Here is a 20,314-nt window from a genome sequence, read left to right as displayed (position 1 = left end):
GGTTATGCAAACCGATTGTTGCAGCAGCTGTCCGAGTGGCTGGTCTCAGACGATCTTGGAGGTGAACATGCTGGATGTGGAGGTCCTGGGCTGGTGTGGTTACACATGGTCTGCGGTTGTGAGGCCGGTTGGATGTACTGCCAAATTCTCTGAAACGCCTTTGGAGACGGCTTATGGTAGAGAAATGAACATTCACGGGCAACAGCTCTGGTGGACATTCCTGCTGTCAGCATGCCAATTGCACGCTCCCTCAAAACTTGCGACATCTGTGGCATTGTGCTGTGTGATAAAACTGCACGTTTTAGAGTGGCCTTTTATTGTGGCCAGCCTAAGGCACACCTGTGCAATAATCATGCTGTCTAATCAGCATCTTGATATGCCACACCTGTGAGGTGGGATGGATTATCTCGGCAAAGGAGAAGTGCTCACTATCACAGATTTTTTCAGATTTGTGAACAATATTTGAGAGAAATGGTTATTTTGTTTTAGATCTTTGAGTTCATCTCATGAAAAATGGGAGCAAAAACAAAAGTGTTGCATTTATATTTTTGTTCAGTGTAGTACACTGATGTTGATCCTTTAGTTTCCTTCTTGTTACTTTGAATATAAATCACCAGTATTTGGAAGCTTGTTAAGATGGTCACAGTTTTCTCTATCACAATTGTATTTATTTAAACTTCTTCTTTCCCTACGCTTGTCAGGAGACAGTGCCGCACATGAAGAGAGAGAGAGAGAGCACACCGTGTTGAATGTGTTTCTGTTGAAGTGATCTACATCTGTATGGGGATACAGGGAGGCTTCATAATGTAAAGTGTCCACAACTCCATCCTGTGGTGCACATCTGTTTGGGAGAAGCTGTCCTTTTGGAGCTCGGGGAGTTATTTTGTTAGAAAGTGTCAGATTGCAGGCAGGGATGGATGAGCACAGGGCTGCCATATCAACCCCTCTACACCTGGAGCCGTATATATAGAGCATTGGTTGCAGGAGCTTATGTGTTGGCTGGTGTGAGCGCACTGGGAATAAACCAACGTCTGCTCAGAAAAAGTGAATGGAATAAGGCCACTATTATAGTTAATCTCCACAGGCTACAGTGAAGAGATGCCTCTGCTAAATTAAAAGGGAAAAGTCAACAATGTGTATATTGTGTCTATGTGGAAACCTGAGAGTTCAGATCCAAACGTGGGTGTTTGATGTCCGTTTGTATGCTTTTTGTGTCGATTCAGAGCGAGAGAATAAATTAATTTATATATTTTTTAGAAAATGAAAGCTGTCATATTATTAAAAAAAAAGGACTGTGGCCAATAAAGAGTCTTAAACAACAGAAGTAATCTCAAAGTCAGACTCAAGTCGACACCTGCACTCACTGCCTTAAAACATTCACAGGTTCTGTTTCACGGCTCTAATCCGAGAAAAATCCTAAAAAGGCTTTTCGAGGAGAGCAAGGAGAAGGCGGTGTACAGTGGACCCTTGTCAGTTTGTACAAATATACCAAGTGAAAAAAATATTTATTACCTGCATTGGAAGAAATTGTTTACTTATTGAATGTTACCTGTTTATGTAAGTTTAGATGTAATAAAATGCATTCTGGTATTTCTCTGTGTGTTTGTGTTCCCTTATTTTTAAACGATAGGGTTTAAGGCTGGGAAATATATCAATACCATCATTATTGTAATATTATCCTAGATATCGTCCTATATTTTGGTTGTCCTAATTTCAGAAGTGTTGTTTTTTTAATGGGTTTTAAGGCTATATTAAATAACTGTTATTTTCTGAATTTGAAAAAACGTTTTCTAGCTGTTTTAGTTTGTGCCTTTACTGACAAAATCACATAACTGATTGTTATTTATCAAATATTTCATTTTGTAAATATTTTAGGAGAGCATCAATGGTCAATTGTGCAAGGTCTTTACAATATCGATGTTACGGTATTTAGTTAAAAATATTGCAATTTTGGATTTTTTTCATAACGAAGGCCTTTTTTGCACATTATGCTGTCATAACATTTTAACTGCCTGTTACACTTAGAAGTGAGCACTAGGTGTCAGCACAGAGTCATTGTTCTTGATCAACTGTTCCCTTTCTGTGATGGGACAAAACCAATTATTCATGCTCTGTCAACACCACGGTGCCTTCCCTACTGTGACACGCGCTATATATAACATCTGAAGTGATTAACGTGATGTTTTATTTGGGATTGAAAGTGATGGAGAAGCCTGCATTACGCACAAGACTGATGGACGCATCAACCATAATGCTCTCCAATTAACACCTCAACCCAGCCATTACTGTCATGCTATATGAGCAGAGGGTGAGTCTTGGAGATGAGAGGAGGGGACAGTGCAGGACAGGAGGGTGGGGTGGATAGACAGAGGGATGGCACCATGTTTTATAGTGCCACTACATACACCAGCTCTCTGTGGACAGAAATTATTGTACCTATCTTAATGATAGACCTCTAACTGAATTTCTTCTTAAACTGAAGACATTATGACTGAAGAAAATGAGAGCATGTGTCTGAACAGGTCACTGGTGGAGGTGGACTGCTTCAGCAACATGGATGATATCGACGTGACAGCCGACGGGAGCCTGATCCTGAGGTTCCTCGTCTGCCTGGTTTACTCTGTGGTCTGCGCTGCAGGTCTGACGGGCAACCTGCTGGTCCTCTTCTTCATCAGGGTCAAACAAGAGAGGAAGAAGTCCACCGTGAACTTCTTCGTGTTCAACTTAGCAGTGACGGACCTGCAGTTCGTGCTCACTCTGCCCTTCTGGGCCGTGGACACCGTGCTGGACTTCAGCTGGCCGTTTGGAGACGCCATGTGCAAAATCATCCTCTCGGTCACCGTGATGAACATGTACGCCAGCGTGTTCTTCCTCACTGCCATGAGTGTGACCCGCTACTGGTCTGTCGCCTCGGCTCTGAAGAACAGCACCCCGCGCAAGTCCTGTTCAGCCAAATGGACCTGTGTATTTATTTGGACACTGGCGACTGTGGCTACTGCTCCAACGTCTATTTTCTCAACTGTCAGCAACGTCACAGGAGAACAACTCTGTTTGTTGAAGTTTCCTGGTGGACAGTACTGGCTAGCAGTGTACCACATACAGAAAATACTTGTGGGGTTTGTTTTGCCCATGTCCATCGTGTCCATCAGCTACATCATGCTCCTGCGTTTCATCCGCAACCGGAGTATGAAAACAAGCAACCCCAAACGGAGATCCCAAGTTACTAAATCCATCACCATCGTCGTCTTGTCTTTCTTCCTGTGCTGGATGCCCAATCATGCCATCACCCTGTGGAGTGTTCTGGTCAAACTGAACGCGGCAAACTGGGACAAGGCGTACTACATAGTGCACACATATGTGTTCCCTCTGACCGTGTGTCTGGCTCACACCAACAGCTGCCTCAACCCCGTTATTTACTGCCTCATGAGGAAGGAGTTTAGGAACAAACTGAGAAGTTTGATACACAGAGGCTGATGTTGTGGAGCATTGAGTATGATTCATTTAAAGTGTTGGAAACAGTACCCAAGACGCACCGAGTGCGCACAGCTAAAAAGGCTTGGAGTGAGAGAGGAGACCTGTCAGAAAGCACAATTAGAGACAAGCAGCATCATGTCAATATCTATTCCATCCTGCTTAATGTAAAATGTCCTTTTCATCAGCGCTTCTTGTCCTTATAGCCTTGCGTAATGTGGCTCGTGTATGTGGAGAAACCGCTGTATCTGCTTTACGCATAGGAATGGCTGTGTAAGAAAATACGCTGATGTCCACTTCAGCATTGTTTGTTAGATAACTATTAGCAGTGTTGTTTCTCTAGTGTAAAGTCTAAGTGACTAAGTGCGTAATTGTTCATAATTATTATTAGTATATGAGTATAGTGTGCTTGCGTCATAACTGATCAAACAACATGTGGCTCCATCTGTGAATATATTTGCAAGTAATGTAACTAGTGTTCGATAAGTGTGTTTTTAAGACAATCATGGTTGCAACATATGCTAAAGAAAAGGAGAAAAAAATATAGCATTAAGTTATTGACTTTAGTGGGGCAAAATACATATTTTAGGCATAGAATACATGAAAATGTGATATGAGTGTTGTAAATAAACATATCCACGATGTGACATAATAAAAAATGTATTCTCACAAACAAAATGTGATTCTGCACGAGTCAAATGCAACACATCTGATCTGCAAGTGATATAAGAAGTTATGAATGACTGAATAACAGTGAGGACATGTGTCACTGACCTGAACATTGAAACTACTGGCCTTATTCATTATCAGCATACAAAGTGCTAATGAAATAGACAGAGAAAATGCCAATACATGAATGTGTGAACAGCATGTAATTTATGTAGTTAGAGGTGAAGCTAGTTTTAAAAATTGAGATAGATTAGTAAGGCTGTTCCCAATTCCAAATGTTCCCTATGGGTCTAGCTCCCTCACAGTCTTTACATAAATGTTAGTGAGTCTTGAAATATATATTTTAGGTTAATCTACACATTTAAAGTATACAATGTAATCCAAATAAACACCACATTTACCAAGTGCAACATTAAAGTGATAAATACATAAATTCATCAATAATTAAAATACAATTATTACAAATGGGCCATTCTGCAAAAAGGTACTTTGGTATATTTTGATTCTAATACTTACATACTTTGCTTAAGTAACATTTGGAATTAAGGACTTTAACTTTAACAGAGTATTTTTACACTGCAGTATATTAAGTTAACTTAAGTAAATAATCGGAGTACTTCTACCATATAAATAATCGTTTCTCCGAGTTTCAGCGGGAGCCCCTTGAACGCAGCACAGTGTCCATGGTGGTCAGGTGACCAGCAGCAGCAGGCGGGCTCTCCTCAGCTTCTTCTTCGCTTTTGGCACCAATGTCGGAGGTGTTTGAGCCTGGAAGAAATGGACTCTGGCAATGCTCGAGTTTGATCATTCAGAGATCCGACCCGTTGAGTCTGTGAATGGCGCCAAAACAGGACCCTAAACCTAAATTTCAAGAAGGTTTGTACCGAGAAACAACGCGGCAGTTAGCGCCTGAAGGGGGCGGGTTTGTTGTTGTTGTTGTTGTTGATGCTGCTAGCTAGACAATAGTGGTCTTCAGGGAGGGGGACAGAGCCACAGAGCCTTTGTTATTGATTGTATATGTAGTTCGTTATTTCAAAACATACCCATGTTTCAAATGAATTAAACGTCGTCACCTTAAAATTGAGCATAATGCATAAAACAGAAGTGTACGCTAGGCTAACGGCTAGCTAGCTTGTTATTCCTCCCATGTATTAGGTAAACCGTTGTTTATTAAACAGCCACTGACACAAAGAGCCGCTGAAACCATGTCAGTACACATTATATCAATTCAAAATCTATCAATGGACCGTCATAGTTCTTGCAAGACTTGTTACATTTTGACATATTTTGGTATGTTGGTATTATTTTCCCTCTCAATCTTCTCTTTGTTATTCTCTCGTCGCAGGTGAAAGAGTCCTGTGCTTTCATGGGCCATTGCTTTATGAAGCTAAGGTTTGTGTCTGTACTAACGTTGTGTATATGTTATTAGTTGATAATTAACTGCAAAATAAATGTGAGCCAACGACTTATGCAGACCTGTGTGTGTTCTCTTCTTTTACAGTGTGTAAAAATCAACATAAAGGATAAACTGATCAAATACTTTATTCATTACAGCGGATGGAACAAAAAGTGAGCCCCTTGGTTTGGATACAATTTGATTTTCTTGTTTACTACAGACAACTTTCTGTGAATGAAATCCATGAGTACTTTTTCACTGTGAATTTTAAAGTGTAAATGGTATTTTTCATTGGCAGCTGGGATGAATGGGTTCCTGAAAGCAGAGTTCTCAAGTATGTGGACAGCAACCTTGCGAAACAAAAAGAGCTTCAAAAGGCTAATCAGTAAGTTTAGAGAGGATAAGAATCATGTTTTGTAAGGCCTCTGTTACTGTGTGAAACTAACGATGTCGAACAAAAGTCCACAATGTTAAATATTTGTGTAATTTGTCCCCTAATAGCTTCAACATTAACAAAGCGTAAAATAATGCATGCTTGATGTACTACATTTTTAAATAAATAGGTACTCTAAGGTTTGTTTGTTTTTTAACTTGGTTGTTTTCCTTCCCCAGGGACCATTATGTTGAGGGAAAGATGAGGGGTTTAGCACCAAGCAAGAAGATTGCTGCTGTGCAGCAGAAAAATGTTGATCTGTAAGTGTCCACCTTGTCCCTACCTCTCATAATTCCAAATATTATAAATGTATATATACTTTATTGTATTCAGCTTTGGATAAAAGCGTCTGCTAAATGAAACAATGTATTGTAATACACATTATGTAAGTAGAATGAATGTTGGAGCGACGATGTATATTAAATGGAGGAAGCATAAAGTGAACATGTGTTATATCCTCTTGTCCCTCATAATGCTTCTTTTTTTGCATCCTAGGAAAGTGAAAAAGGCAAAGCAAAAGAGTAAGTAAAACTTTTCTGCATGACATGTTAGTTTAACCTTGTTATACAATCCATAATCATACATTGTGACGCACATGCCAGTATGTTTTAGTCAGTCAGCATGGGACACTGACATTTAAATATAACAAGGAAATGCCATTTTAGCAAGTTCTAAGAATTGGCAAATATGTCCCTGTTTGCACTTTACAGTGAGTCAAGGAGCATATCTCTGATAATGGTATTGTTTATAAAAGAAAGACATGTAAACATTGTTTGCATTTGGTGATGTCAGGATTTACATCTATGAATTCAAGTGTAACAGTTGTTCATATTTAGTCTTTTATCTTCATAGTGTGAAGTCATTTGAAGGCACGCTGAATGTGAGAAAATCACAAGGAAAACAAACTCAAAGTGTTTTCAGTAGCAGTGCTGATGAATGCACGTGTCCTTCAGACTGCATAATGACTCTTTGCTTCCTGCTCATCCTTTATTCCTAAACGCATTGTCCTATTTTGGGAACCTGTGACAGATCTGTTAAGTTCAATAATAGGTGTAGACTTTGACAACTTGACAGTTTTGATATGAAAACATTTATTTCTCCATAATGAATAAGCGTTGTTGTGTTGTTCAGCCCCAGGGCCGGGTGAAGGCACCAGCAGCGGAGAGACGCTGCAGGGACCCCGGAAGAAGAGGGCTCGGGTCGATCCCACTGTGGAGAGTGTATGTATCTCAACATATTGTGACCCCTGCTGACACGCATACAAAAATATACCCAGTTGATTATATAGCTCAAACTCTTCATAATAAGCCTTTTTTATGTAAAAAGGTGGAAAGATTGAACCTTCTTTGTTGTCATGTGAGTCACTACAGATGAATAGGTTAACTTTATTAACTATTAGAGATAAACCTATACCTTTCTACAGTTAAATAATGACATTAAGAGAATATTTTTTATATTACAAGTTTTGAAAATGTGTATGTTTAAATATGCACATTTGGCATTATGCGATGCTAACTTGTTGATGTTTTAATACATTTTACACAAATAAAATACTTAAATGTGTATCTTTAGTTTTTTTGTTTCCCCTAGCCTAAAAGAAAAAAAATGTATGCAAGCAAATAGCCCAAAAGATAAGTGAGACTATAGATTAAAACCGTAAATGACTATTTCACTTGTAAAATGAAGTGGCGATCTGCTGAATTACTTTCAGACCTTTTAAACTCAACATTAGAAAACTGGAACATTACTTGTGGGACTTCCACTTTGCCGATTGTGTGAAATGTTCTCCTGCTCCTAAACACCCATTAAAGAAAATCCACATTGTGTGTCCAGGAGGAAATGTTCACCAACCGTGTGGAGGTGAAGGTGAAGATCCCTGAAGAGCTGAAGCCCTGGTTAGTGGACGACTGGGACCTCATCACACGACAGAAACAGGTACAGAAAATAGTGCTTTAGATTTCACAAATAGTGCCATGCTTTTGGATGTTAGAGGGACTGTGATGCATGCGAGCGCAGATCACGCTGTTCTGATTGCATAGAAAACGGTTTTCCTAAAGATGGTTCAGGAACTGGCAATATATTCCCCCTCTTACAGTACTGCAATATATTATAGTGACCCCTGTATCGTGATAGGTCGCGCCAGATTATTGCCAATACTGTCCAGAACATGCCATGATAACGCTTCTGCAAAAGGTGGTCGATTTGCAACCTAAGTCAGATCTGTATAAAGTAGCACTGCCATGAAAATGTCACTATTTTTTAGAGAATATGTGGGAACACTTATGTCTGAAATGCAGTGACAACAACCCTTCTGTAGACGCACACACCCCCCGCCGTTATAATGTCTGTCTTTTCACTGAATTGTCGTCTTGAAAAGGGTACTGACAACAATTCCGCAATAACTTCATCTTCACCTGTTGCACTTGTCATTTCAACGTTAAAAACAATAAAACGGCATGAATTGCTTCGTCCCATTCATCTAGATCCTCTGTCTCGAGCCAGTTAACTAGCGGGCCTTCTAGAATACCCTGGAACCGAGGGAAACTCTGAAAGAATACGCCCATTGGCTACAAATCAATATATGATTGGTTGATCAAACTGTCAGTCCAAACGTACGCTCTCATTCAGTGCAACGGCCAGGGCCTTCGCTCAAGGATGTAGAATACCTCGGTTGAAGGATATTCTACCCAGAGACCCAGAACAAGATCTGATTGGTTGCTTTCTTTTCTAACAAAACCACTGAAATGCGTAGTGCATGGTCCGAGAAGGACAAATAAATCAACGTAACACTGTAATATTACAGATCAACAACACAGATACGATTGTCATTTATTCATTTTACATACATTTTATTGATATAATTAAATCGATGTTTAGTTTGTTTTATCTGAGTGTTCCAGGGTATTCTCTGAATACCTTGAAGGCCCTGACGGTTCGCCACTGCTGAAATAAAGGGAGGAACAGGGATATTTGTACGTTTTGCTGTCTAAATGAAGCTTTTCTGTTGCTTACAGTTATTTCATCTGCCTGCTAAGAAGAATATAGAGACTGTCTTGGAGGACTATGCAAACTACAAGAAATCTAAAGGAAACTCTGACAATAAGTAAGAATAACCACCATAACTTTTGTAGAAATGTTGAAGATAATGGGTTAGGCGTCGCTTCATGTGTACAGCGCTTTGTTTCCACCTGTTCAGTTACAGTTCTTGCAGTGTCCCTATTTTCATCCTGCAATGTGGGAAGAATAATGGTAAGCTTGAATACAATTCTGTGCAATTTAACCAGCATACTGCCACTTAGGCGCATCAAGAGCAGCTATTGTACAAAGAAGACCTCCTGCTGAATTTCAAAGTATGTCTATAACTGAACTCAACGGAAGTTCCACGTCTCCATTTACAGCTCATTACAGGCGCCTTTTATTGAGTTCCTATAGGAACATTTTTCAAATTTGTACTAATTATGGCTCCTTAAAGCTGCAATCTCTTACATCTCCATGGAAACTCTTTGGAGAAATATGTGACCTCTTTCTCCCCCCCCCCACTCAGGGAGTATGCAGTAAACGAAGTGGTGGCAGGGATACGGGAGTACTTTAACGTCATGCTGGGAACTCAGCTGCTGTACAAGTTTGAGAGGCCGCAGTACGCAGAGATGCTGGCTGAACACCCGGACACGCCCATGTCCCAGGTGTACGGAGCCCCCCACCTACTGCGTCTGTTCGGTAGGGACACACACACGCTGAAAACACACACACATATACACACCTCCATATGGAGCCCACACACAGAACAGTGAACCATCGGACTAAATAGATCCTTTTTAACCGTTGTACTGAAACTGCCGGTGCTTTCAGAAAATTCTCCTCTTACAGGAATAGTGGATCTGAGAGTGAATTAAATGAATGCCGTTCTTGTCTGTGACAGGTTCTCTATGGAGGTGTACGACTAATCGCCCAGCTTTCTTTGTTGAAAGAAAGACATGTGAATGGTCTCTTCATGATTAGGTCCAACGTGTTTTTCTCCACTGTGGAAACGGCAAATTAATCCTCAACCAAGCTACCCACAGTTTAAAAAAAGAACACAGTTGTATAGCACTATAAAGAATGCTGCTCTTTACTGTGTAGAAATTAGATACCCCATAATAATAATAATCAGGTCAGCTGTTCAGTGGGACATCTGTGGGTGTTCTTAATGATAATTGCAGTCATTTTGTATCAATGGGAGAGTAAACATAACTCTTAAAATGACTAAAATGATCACTGGCGTAAATCAACTGCTTCACTGACGCAAATTCACAAGTGAAGCAATCTGTGTATTCTCGAGATTTCTAAAAATAATTCAACAAAGGAATCATTCAGTATGGCAAACACTCCAAAGGTCTGCGGTAGAGAATATTATTATCATAAGTATTAAGTGTTAGCATTTTAAACTTACACAAAGCGTATACAGCGTCAAATTGCATCTACTAGTTGAGAGAAATGTGGATTCTTGCTATCTCTAACTCGTGCTTGTTTTCTGATAAAGCAAAAGAAACACCTGTTATCTTAAAACAGCTGGTCTACATTGTTATGGCAGCATAAAGAGCTGCAGGATTGACATCTTTTTGTCGGCAGACCTGGAAGTGAGCATTGCCATTGTCCCTTTGAGGAAAAGCAATGTTTTTTATTTGGATTTTGAGTATTGCTGAGAATAAATTCTGGCAAGCAATCATGATTTTTAACCTCTGAGTTGATGATTTTCGTTTCTGCGTGATGGCGTGTCCATGGCAACCTGTGTCGTCTCTTTTATTTGGGTTTGTTATTTGTTGTAAGACAAAACTCAAATCTCTTAAAGACACACCGTTTCTAGGACTCATTCCTGCAGAAATAATAATAATTGGTTGCCTCAGTTGTTTGAAATAGTAATAAAGAAAAATCTGGATTGATCCCCATTTTTATGAAGCAATTTTACATTCACAACATCAGTCCTATTTCATCTTCAGCCTGCAGTTGCCTTCTGCGTTGTTCCTCACTTACTGTATGTTACCCCCCCCCCCACAGTGCGGATCGGATCCATGCTGGCCTACACTCCGCTGGACGAGAAGAGTCTGGCTCTGCTCCTCAGTTACCTCCAAGATTTCCTCAAGTAAGGTTGAACTCCCAGTCGCACCACGCTCTGTCATGTCTGGCTAATTCTCAAATGTCCTGTAACAACCACGTTCATATTTAGTGCAGCCAGGCTCGTTGCAAACCCTCAAAAACATCGATTTTCTGCTCTGAAAGATATTCCTGCTGCGACTGATGGAAACCTGACAGTTTTTATGACGTGCAGATCTGAAGCTTGGGTTATGTTCTTTTTTAAATGAATTGTGAGCAAAAGTTGTCAAGGAGCCGATATTACCTGAGTGTCTTTTTTACAAATATGGAGCTGAAGTATTTGGGAGCGCCAGAAAAGGGTTAAATCAGGGCTCGACATAAATGGCCCGCTGGCCCAGAAGCACTATTTAGACCCCCGGGCCAGCATACCGTACTTTCCACTTGCCCGCTCGGGCCACTAAAAATATTGTTTAAAAAAAAAATGTTTCCTGTGGTATTGGTATTTTGACTAGCAATTTTGTTAAATTGTTTTGTTTATCAACGCTACAACATAGCGTTTCGTGAGTAGCTTGTCGTTGTTGGGTGAAAAGCAAACCGCTGTTTGCTGCGGAGCGCAGCGCGACCAGGCTCCCGTGAGCGCGCTCCTTCCCTACAGATCATCGCGCCACCTAACCTTTCGCCAAAATGTTTTTAATAGCAGCGGTAACCGGCCAAGCGCCGGCCAAAAAACAATCTTCAAATAAAAGAAAGTCACCGGAGGAGTTAACGGAGAGTGACAGGGAGCATGAGAAGAAGAGGGAGAGAAAGTTTCAGCCAGCTTGATCAATGGAGTTGGCTTCTAGTGCAGTGACGCGTCCTAAAACCCTTTTATAATCTATCGATTAGATTTATGATTCGAAAATTATAAAAGTAGGGTAGACATGTGGAGATTATCCGGCTGAACAAAAGGTGCATTTATCAAACAGGTTTGTTTTCCACAGACCTTATTTCCAGCTATTTTCCAAAACCCTGTGGAGAAATCCCATTGCTTTTTGTCGAGGGAACCAGCAGCTTACTTCCTGGTTTTAGGACGCGTCACTGGCAAGGTGAACAAGGTCTTCTGTCGGCTCTGTACATCAATGCCGACCTATGCTGACAAGTGAGTGAAGAGTAGAAAATATAAAGGTATTGGCTTTAGGGAAATGTCCCAGCAGTTTAGGAGAATGAAGGATCTAATCTATAGCCATTACATTTCTAACTCCGAATGACAGGAAGGCAGAAAGTGCATTAATAATGCTCATAATAATAGCAGACATTTTTTTACAATGACCACAATATCATTATTTTAATAAACCAAATATGAACAATTGAGGAAGAACTGATGATTCAAATGTTGTAGTACAAGTAGTAATGTAGTTAGTGCATAAATTACTATTGCAACAAATGTGTTCATTTTCTTCATTATTAGTCGATTCTTTGGACGAATGCTCCGGGCCAGTGGTTACAATGGTGGGGCCAGTGATAAGAAAATGATAATTCCGGAGGGCCGGTGGAATTGTACCCTTAATGTCTACCCCTGGTTAAATGATGAACACATAGAGCCTTTTATTTCTTCAACAATGAAACTTCTGTGTATGAGAGCATGACATTCCATTGCATTTAGCTGACGCTTTTATCCAACGCGACTTACAATAAGTACATTCGACCAGGAAGACACAACCTTGAAGAAAACAGAATCATATAAGTACATCAGGTTTCATAGAGCCAAGCATTTCAAGTGCTACTCAACTGGCTATAGATAAGCCAGTCCTTTATTAGTATATAAGTGCTTTGTTAATAGTTCTATCGCTCGAAGTGGAGTCGAAAGAGATGAGTGTTCAGTCTGCGCCGGAAGGTGTGTAAGCTATCTGCTGTCCTGATGTCAATGGGGAGCTCATTCCACCATTTTGGAGCCAGGATAGCAAACCCACGTGTTTTTGCTGATGGGAACTTGGGTCCCCCTCGCAGCGAGGGTGCAGCGAGTCGTTTGGCTGATGCAGAGCGAAGTGCACGCGCTGGGGTGTACGGTTTAACCATGTCCTGGATGTAGGAAGGGCCAGATCCATTCGCAGCATGGTACGCAAGTACCAGTGTCTTGAAGTGAATTCTAGCAGTTACCGGAAGCCAGTGAAGGGAGCGGAGGAGCAGCGAATGGGAGAATTTAGGAAGGTTGAAGACCAGACGAGCCGCTGCATTCTGGATGAGCTGCAGAGGTCGGATGGCACATGCAGGCAGACCAGCCAGGAGGGAGTTGCAGTAGTCTAGGCGTGAGGTGACGAAAGCCTGGACCAGAAGCTGCGTCGCTTTCTGGGTCAGCTGGAGACGTATCTTCCTGATGTTGTAAAGCGTGTATCTGCAGCACTCATATTTGAAAAAGAGGCAACACATTAGCCGTATAAAAGAAGGGAGAACAAACACCATTAGAGATTTGTGTTACTTCAGTGCAGAAAACATGTGACTTTTCATCTCGCATCCATTTAGCTGTTTTCATTGTTGCGACCTATACACTGAGCTATAGAGCTGCCAGACTTCATAAGCAATCTCCTATAGAACGTGTACATTTACTGATGCAAACACTCAAGGTTTAGTCATGAAGTATAAATGCCAAACCTCCCACACCAAGTTATTGAAAGTTATTTTTACAGGTTTTTTAATGCATTTGAAAACAAAACACTTACTTGTATTTTATTGAAGTACGCTGAGTGTCTTTCTTATCTGTCGCTGTCTAACACTCCCAAGTGGATAAGTCCTGCAAACTGATTCAGTTTGATCTGTGAAGAGCGTTCTCTTATATTTCCAGATCTCCTGTTTATCCTTACATAATGCATAACAGGACACGACTCTTATAGGGACTCCTAACTTGCCAAAATAGAGGATGGAAGGATATTTATTTTATTCTTTGAAAGCCTGTTGTAAAAATCCCCTATGGAGGCATAGCCAAAGAAATGGTGACCGTTGACTGCTGTTTTAGCTTTTTTAAAACATTTCTATAGCACTCTAATCATTGACATTTTTCTACAGGTATCTGGTAAAGAATTTGTCCACCCTCCTGAGTGCCACAGATTACGAGGTCGCTCCCCCAGAGTACCACCGCAAGGCTGTGTGAAAGCTCTCGGCAGACTGCGCTCCTGAAGAGACTCCTCTATCACACCACATGTAAAATAACCATTACTACCTTTTGAGGTCACGCTTGGATGACGTTTTTTTTCATGAACTGAATTGCCTCCTGCACAAAGGTCTCAGGAGCTTGTCACACTGAGGAAGTCGGAAAAAAACGTAGGAAACCTCTTTTTGTTAATAAAATGTCTCCTCTTTTCTCTCACCTTGTCCTTTTTCTCTCGCCTCTTTAAAAAGACACAAGAACATTTACATTTTCTGTCGATAAGTTACCCTTTCCACAAGCAGCTCTTTGGTGTTTTGTGCATTTCACCGGATAGATAGTTACTGTTGCATGTATTTATTAGTGTTCCTTCTGTCACATAAGGTGCAAATGAATGCTGGACAACACGGCCAGCACTCAGCAGTTGATGTTTTTGTATTTTGTGGATTTGTATCAATTTGTTAAAAAAAAAGTTACTTCCCAATATAAACTTTGTTTACTGTGTTTTTTTCTTGATATCTTGTAAATCTTTTGGTGTCATCACAGATAATGCAGGGCTCAAAATGGCATTATACGGTACTTACTAGTTTCATATTGCTAAATTATGAAATTAGTTTATGAAAAAAATGCCATTGTGCCATTAATTAGAACAAATCTCAGTAGTTTGAACAATTTGTTTTATTTTAATTTAAGAGTAGACTGGAAATGGGGAGAATTCTGTTGCAATTCTAAAAAATAGTTTTTAGTTTATTTTAGGACTTTCCTGAAGGGGCCCTAAGACAGGCATTACTGGCAGTGAGTTACAGATAACACCTGTCGGATCACAAAATAGTACCTAGATGGAAATTCACACATACACACACAATTAACACATACTGTACATGTGTTGAATTCTCTGAGAAAGACAGCTGTAAAAGATTCCACACAGAGGAAGCTACATACCCCATAATGAAAATAATCGCTAGTTGTATTGCTTTATAAGAAGTGTAGAAATAAACTAACTATTAAAAGTATTTCATTCAAGAGTTAACTTGAGTACAAAATAGCGCAATAATATACATGAAGTACTAATTAGTGATACGTTTCAATTGTTGAGTTAAATTAAACAACTTTATTGCTAGGAAGCTTTTGAGTTTCCCCCTGGGGATCAATAAAGATTGATCTAAATCTATAATACTACAACAAATATTTGTGAATTATATTTTGTGTTATCTGGTTGTGCAAAGTTACCAAATCACACAAAAGAAATGTAATGGAGCAAAAAGTACAGTATTTGCCTCTGAGATGAAGTGTGAAGTATAAAGTAGCATGGTCACATTTAACTAAAGTACAAGTACCTCAAAATAAAAGCTAAGTTCAGCAGTTGAGTTGTACTTAGTTACGTCCCACCAATGTGGATACGTGCTAGAGGGTCTGAACTCTTCCTCCCACTCATTGTGAGGAGTGAGGACCCCGTCTGTAGAGTAGTCTAGCCATAAACGGAGGGAACAGTAATGGCAGTGATGTCTCCATGGTAACACTGTTGTCATGGACACAAAGACAATTAAAGAGACACATTTATGCCATGTACTTCCTCAAAGTCAGAACTGCCGCATAATAACATTGAATGTGTGTTGCTGCATTGTATTGATGAATCCTGAGCATTTGATTATTCAAGCATAATGTAAAATGTCTGTTTATTCTGACTCATGTTGAATTTTATTGTTTCCATTTTGCTAGTTTACAAACTTTTTTTAATTAACTGTTTATTGAGTCATTGTGTGTGTCAGTTATAGATCTAGCTCGCCACAAAGGGGCAGCATATTTCCCGTCTTTTGATTGATTCTCCAAAAAACGATGTCAACCTTGCTTCCTCTGGAGTGTTAATTATGTGATCAGATCCTTTACTTAAGTAAAAGTAAAAAAAGCACACTGGAAAATACTCGGCTACAAGTTAAAGTACTGCAATCATATCCTTACTTAAGTCAAAGTATGCAAGTATTATTGTCTACATTAACTTAAAGTATCAAAACTCAATGTGCCGTAAATTGGACCCTATTGCTGTCTGTTATATATGATGTTTTTAGATTAATATAACTCATGTATTAATGTTTATGTTACATTTTACTACTGTATATGTTTGAGTTTGTGCTAATCTAACTATTATATAGTAGTTTAAGCAACAGAAATAGATCCAATACAATCATTATTTGGTTTTAGCATCACAGTTAGTGACAAAAGTCTATAAATACACTATTGCAGCCTATTATCAGCTTTGTGATAAAGCATTTTCCAGCTGATCCAAGAGGGTTTCTAAATAGTTTATCAAGCCCAAGTAGGAGAATTGTTTCCATATAAAGGGAACACTTAATCTTTCAGTAAATAACAAAGATTCATTGTTTTCACTAAACAGGAAGGGTAAGAAAAGTTGAAATCTGAAAAATAGCTGCATCTGTCAGTACTTCGCAGTTCAAGTGGGTGTCATGTAGGCCATTGTAAGCCATACAGATGGTGACACAGTTGAACTTACATAATATTAAGTTATTATCAGGGCATTAAGCATAAAACTAATATGGGAATGAAAACAAGGTATAAGGATATTTTACTGTTGGTGTTCCAGCATTTTTATATCTTAACTCAATATATTACTGAAACCATCAGCTATTCTAAAATCAGACATTTAAGTTGATGTGATTTGCTCCCTTAAATCTCTCTGTTAAATATTTTTGAGATATGACAAAAGTTTGCCGAAGGTAATAAATAAGCTTAAACCAAACAAATATTTTTTTCATTCTTTCTGAAGTCTAAAAAAGCTTTTGGCATAAATACTTTAAATGCTAATAAAGACTCTTACATAAATGGTTGAAGTGACATCATCTGTACTGATACTAGCTCAAGCACGTTATCTGTTATATCAGAATCTCATCCATCCTGTGTTATATTATATCGATGTATAACATAGTCTCACTATTCGTAACACTTCCTCTTAACTTTATCTAAAATACATATAGTTGTCTTCCTTGATGTTTCATGAAAACACATATAGTCCAATGTTTTTTAGGAAATAAATACTTTTGAGATATTGACATACAGATGTTTTCTTTAAAGCAGTCAATATAGATGAATGAAGCTTATTATCAGATTACTTACAATACTGTTTGTGTGTTAATTATATAGATGTATCTGATGTTTAAGATGCAAATAGATACAACTGTCTGGTTATACGTACAAAAATGCAGATAGGACAGACACATTCCATTGAGTTTATCTAATCAAATTGGTAATAGTGGATAAATAAGTCTGCTCCCTGATAAATATTAACTTATATGTTGGGTTGATGCTTATGCTTTTGATCTATTTAAGTAATATTTGGAACACTTACTTGCAAAAGGTTATTGTGACAATGTGGTTTTGGTATATATAAATAATATTTTCTCCTTAAATCTTTTATTGTGTTAACACTTGCAAGGTGTATGACTAATACAGTAAGCTACATTATCATTCAACAGGCAGGTATTTATAAAACAGTTTTGTACAGTTTTTAGAGACATACTGTGCAGTTAATAATACTGTTAGCTGTAGGAGTAAGATTCAGGTTAGTAGACAGTTGTGTAAACGGTTTTTTTGTTGAGATGTTTACTGTAAATAACCATTGGTGAGTGGTTGATATGTTGACAGGTGCTTTATTTCCAGGTGTTTCGCTTTCTTCAGGTACGCCTGACGTCATTCCAAGTTTTCCTGCCCTGTCCCAGGATGTCTCCAACTTCTCCCAATGACACTTTACACGGAAGTCCCGCCCTCCAGCAACGGCAATTGGATCAAAAGCACAAAAACAGTTCATGCTGCCGTCTGATTGGCTCCTGGATTTGTCAGTCAAAGTGCAAGCAGAGTTTGAGGTTAGGCGTCAGGTGAAACTCGCTCTGGGAGGAAGAACATACAGATCAAACTAACTTCGCGTGAACTTTCTTGGACGTTTTTTATACTATTTATGAATTTATCCACCAAAGGAAACTTTTAATATCCACCACCATCAACTTGCAAGATGAAGAGCCTGAAGTATCGATTGAAAAAGCACGAAGTTACCATCACAGTAAGTAGTTTCTTTTTACTAAGTTTTGCTAACATCCCCGTCTCTTGTAGTTAATTAGTTTGTCCACAATGCTAATGCTAGACGTTGTGTTTGAACACCAGGATGGAAGGGGTTTATTATTTGTAACCCTGAACTACTGCCCTCAACAACCACGCTATGCGCGGTCATGTTCCCACGGTTGTGTGTGTGGAAAACACACCGACAGCAAGTTTAGGCACCTGCATCTCCGCGCTAATGGTAGATGTGGCCCTGGCACTGGCTTATTACTGTGGTGCCTTCAGGTTTAGAGTTTGTTTTCCATCTGACCTACACCAAGAGCAGTTGACTGTGTTGTTGTTATTCACAAATCGCGGCAGGGAGCAACGTTCCTCAAATCAGTGCAGCAGAGCCTTTTCTCCTGCTTGTTATTACCGGGAACACTCAATCTGAGCTTTAATTTGAAGACTGTAACCTCACGACCCCTGAGAGCTACGGTTTCTAGTTTTCACTTTTATTGAATGCAGAAGCGTACCATCAGATGTGAGACGTGTTATGTGGATGAAGGTTCAGTAAAAAATAAATGCAGTTGCTAGATAAAAAGGTTGCGACAAAATTAACTTTTTTCTCCTCTGGCCAAATGGCTACTGAATGTTCACATTTTTGCATACAGTCTCTCATACATGATGCTTGTTTTTTTTGTCTCGATTGTGATGCAAATCAACTTGCCACGTGCATATTTTACCAACATATGGCTGGTAAATGTGCTAATTGTGTCCCCTGTGTACACCTAGCTTAACTGATGCACTGTAGTACAACAGGAAGAAATTCAGTAAAAATAGCAATACCACACTGTAGAAACAGTTGACCTATAACACTGTAGTTCAACCTCATTTTAGTATTTTATTTATTCTCAATGGCAGAAATGCTGTTTCAGCATCTAAAATGTGGACATTACTTTCTTTCTCTGTTTTTAGTAAACTGAATATGTTGGGATTTGATACTGATAAAATGGGACCACCTTGGACAGTGTCAACTTTTTTCCATCCTGAACATATAATTGGTTGCTTTCCTAGTGTTAGTCTTCATTGCTTTCAGCGAATTTCACTTGATACAATGGCAATGTATGTATGTCCTTACTTATAAGAAATGCAGTCACCCCACCACAAAATAGAGGATACTTAAAATAGTATACATAACGAACATTTTTATAGAATGGTTGTGGGTAACCATCATGGCTCCGTGGATACACTATAAGCCCCTTCAGGAATGTGTCAGAGATGTTGGATGCATGTGTTACATACAGTATTGAATGAACAATACAGTATAATTACTGGCACAATGTCTAATATCCATCAGGTCAATGCTTTCCACCTACAGTAGGCCATCTTAAAGTCTGTGTATTCCTCCCAGTCCAGCTACAGCCTATGAACTCTGCCTATGGACTATTGTCACTACAATTGTGCACCGTTCAACATGCAGTGGGTGTTTTGGCACGGCACTCTGTTTCCAGCTCCCACAATTACCATGAGAAAGGCTCTCAGCCAGGGGAGCTGTGTGTGGTAAACTATCTGGCCCTTTTATAAAAGGGAGGGGAAAAAAGCCTTTTCAGCAATGAAATGGTTTTGTATCCGCGTTGGTTGGTGGTTGTCTCACCCCTATAGCCAATCAGAATTCAAGTCAAAACTAAAAAAGCCTGTTTTTTGACCCGCAGCATTTTCTGTATCATTTGTTTAAAAAAACACCTCAGGAAAAGCTGGAGGTATGCTGTGTTGACGAAACACACATTACATTTTACACAGGTCTGTCTGAGGGATGATTTCATGCAGGCAGATACCAAAGATAATGAGATGGCCATATAAAACGTAGTCTAATCTTTACATTTATTTTAAGTTGCATCGTGCCTTAGTTCTGATTTGCATGCTGTCAACAGTAAAGGCAACGTTTTCCTTTCAATGGATGGTTCATCTTTCACAGCTCAATCCTGAAATCTTTGATGATCATAAAACAGATACATCATACCAGGAAGCATTACATTTACCGCCACATCTTTCTGTAACTGTTTCAGATGCATGCTTTCCTCTTTGTTACAGAACGCTTCGGATCTGAACT

General features: G+C 39.4%; 2 protein-coding genes across 2 annotated transcripts; both read left to right on the top strand.

Annotated features, from left to right (window-relative positions):
* Positions 1 to 2,231: 2,231 nt before the first annotated feature.
* rxfp3.3a1 (relaxin family peptide receptor 3.3a1) lies at positions 2,232 to 4,054 on the top strand. Its single transcript, XM_034107528.2, has one exon. The coding sequence runs from the start codon at positions 2,488 to 2,490 to the stop codon at positions 3,472 to 3,474; it is 987 nt and encodes a 328-aa protein (XP_033963419.1). The 5' UTR covers positions 2,232 to 2,487; the 3' UTR covers positions 3,475 to 4,054.
* A 763-nt stretch (positions 4,055 to 4,817) lies between these two features.
* On the top strand, positions 4,818 to 14,661 carry LOC117464828 (mortality factor 4-like protein 1). The gene is made up of 12 exons (XM_034107539.2): positions 4,818 to 5,016; positions 5,486 to 5,532; positions 5,642 to 5,709; positions 5,835 to 5,921; positions 6,149 to 6,229; positions 6,465 to 6,490; positions 7,101 to 7,189; positions 7,803 to 7,904; positions 8,984 to 9,072; positions 9,514 to 9,686; positions 11,004 to 11,088; positions 14,079 to 14,661. The coding sequence occupies exons 1-12, from the start codon at positions 4,977 to 4,979 to the stop codon at positions 14,161 to 14,163; spliced, it is 972 nt and encodes a 323-aa protein (XP_033963430.1). The 5' UTR covers positions 4,818 to 4,976; the 3' UTR covers positions 14,164 to 14,661.
* Positions 14,662 to 20,314: the final 5,653 nt, after the last annotated feature.

The sequence above is a fragment of the Pseudochaenichthys georgianus genome, chromosome 3 (genome assembly GCF_902827115.2).
Source record: "Pseudochaenichthys georgianus chromosome 3, fPseGeo1.2, whole genome shotgun sequence".
NCBI classification, from domain to species: Eukaryota; Metazoa; Chordata; class Actinopteri; order Perciformes; family Channichthyidae; genus Pseudochaenichthys; species Pseudochaenichthys georgianus.
The sequence above is the reverse complement of the archived record's forward strand: the minus strand, read 5'-3'. Positions and strand labels throughout refer to the sequence as shown.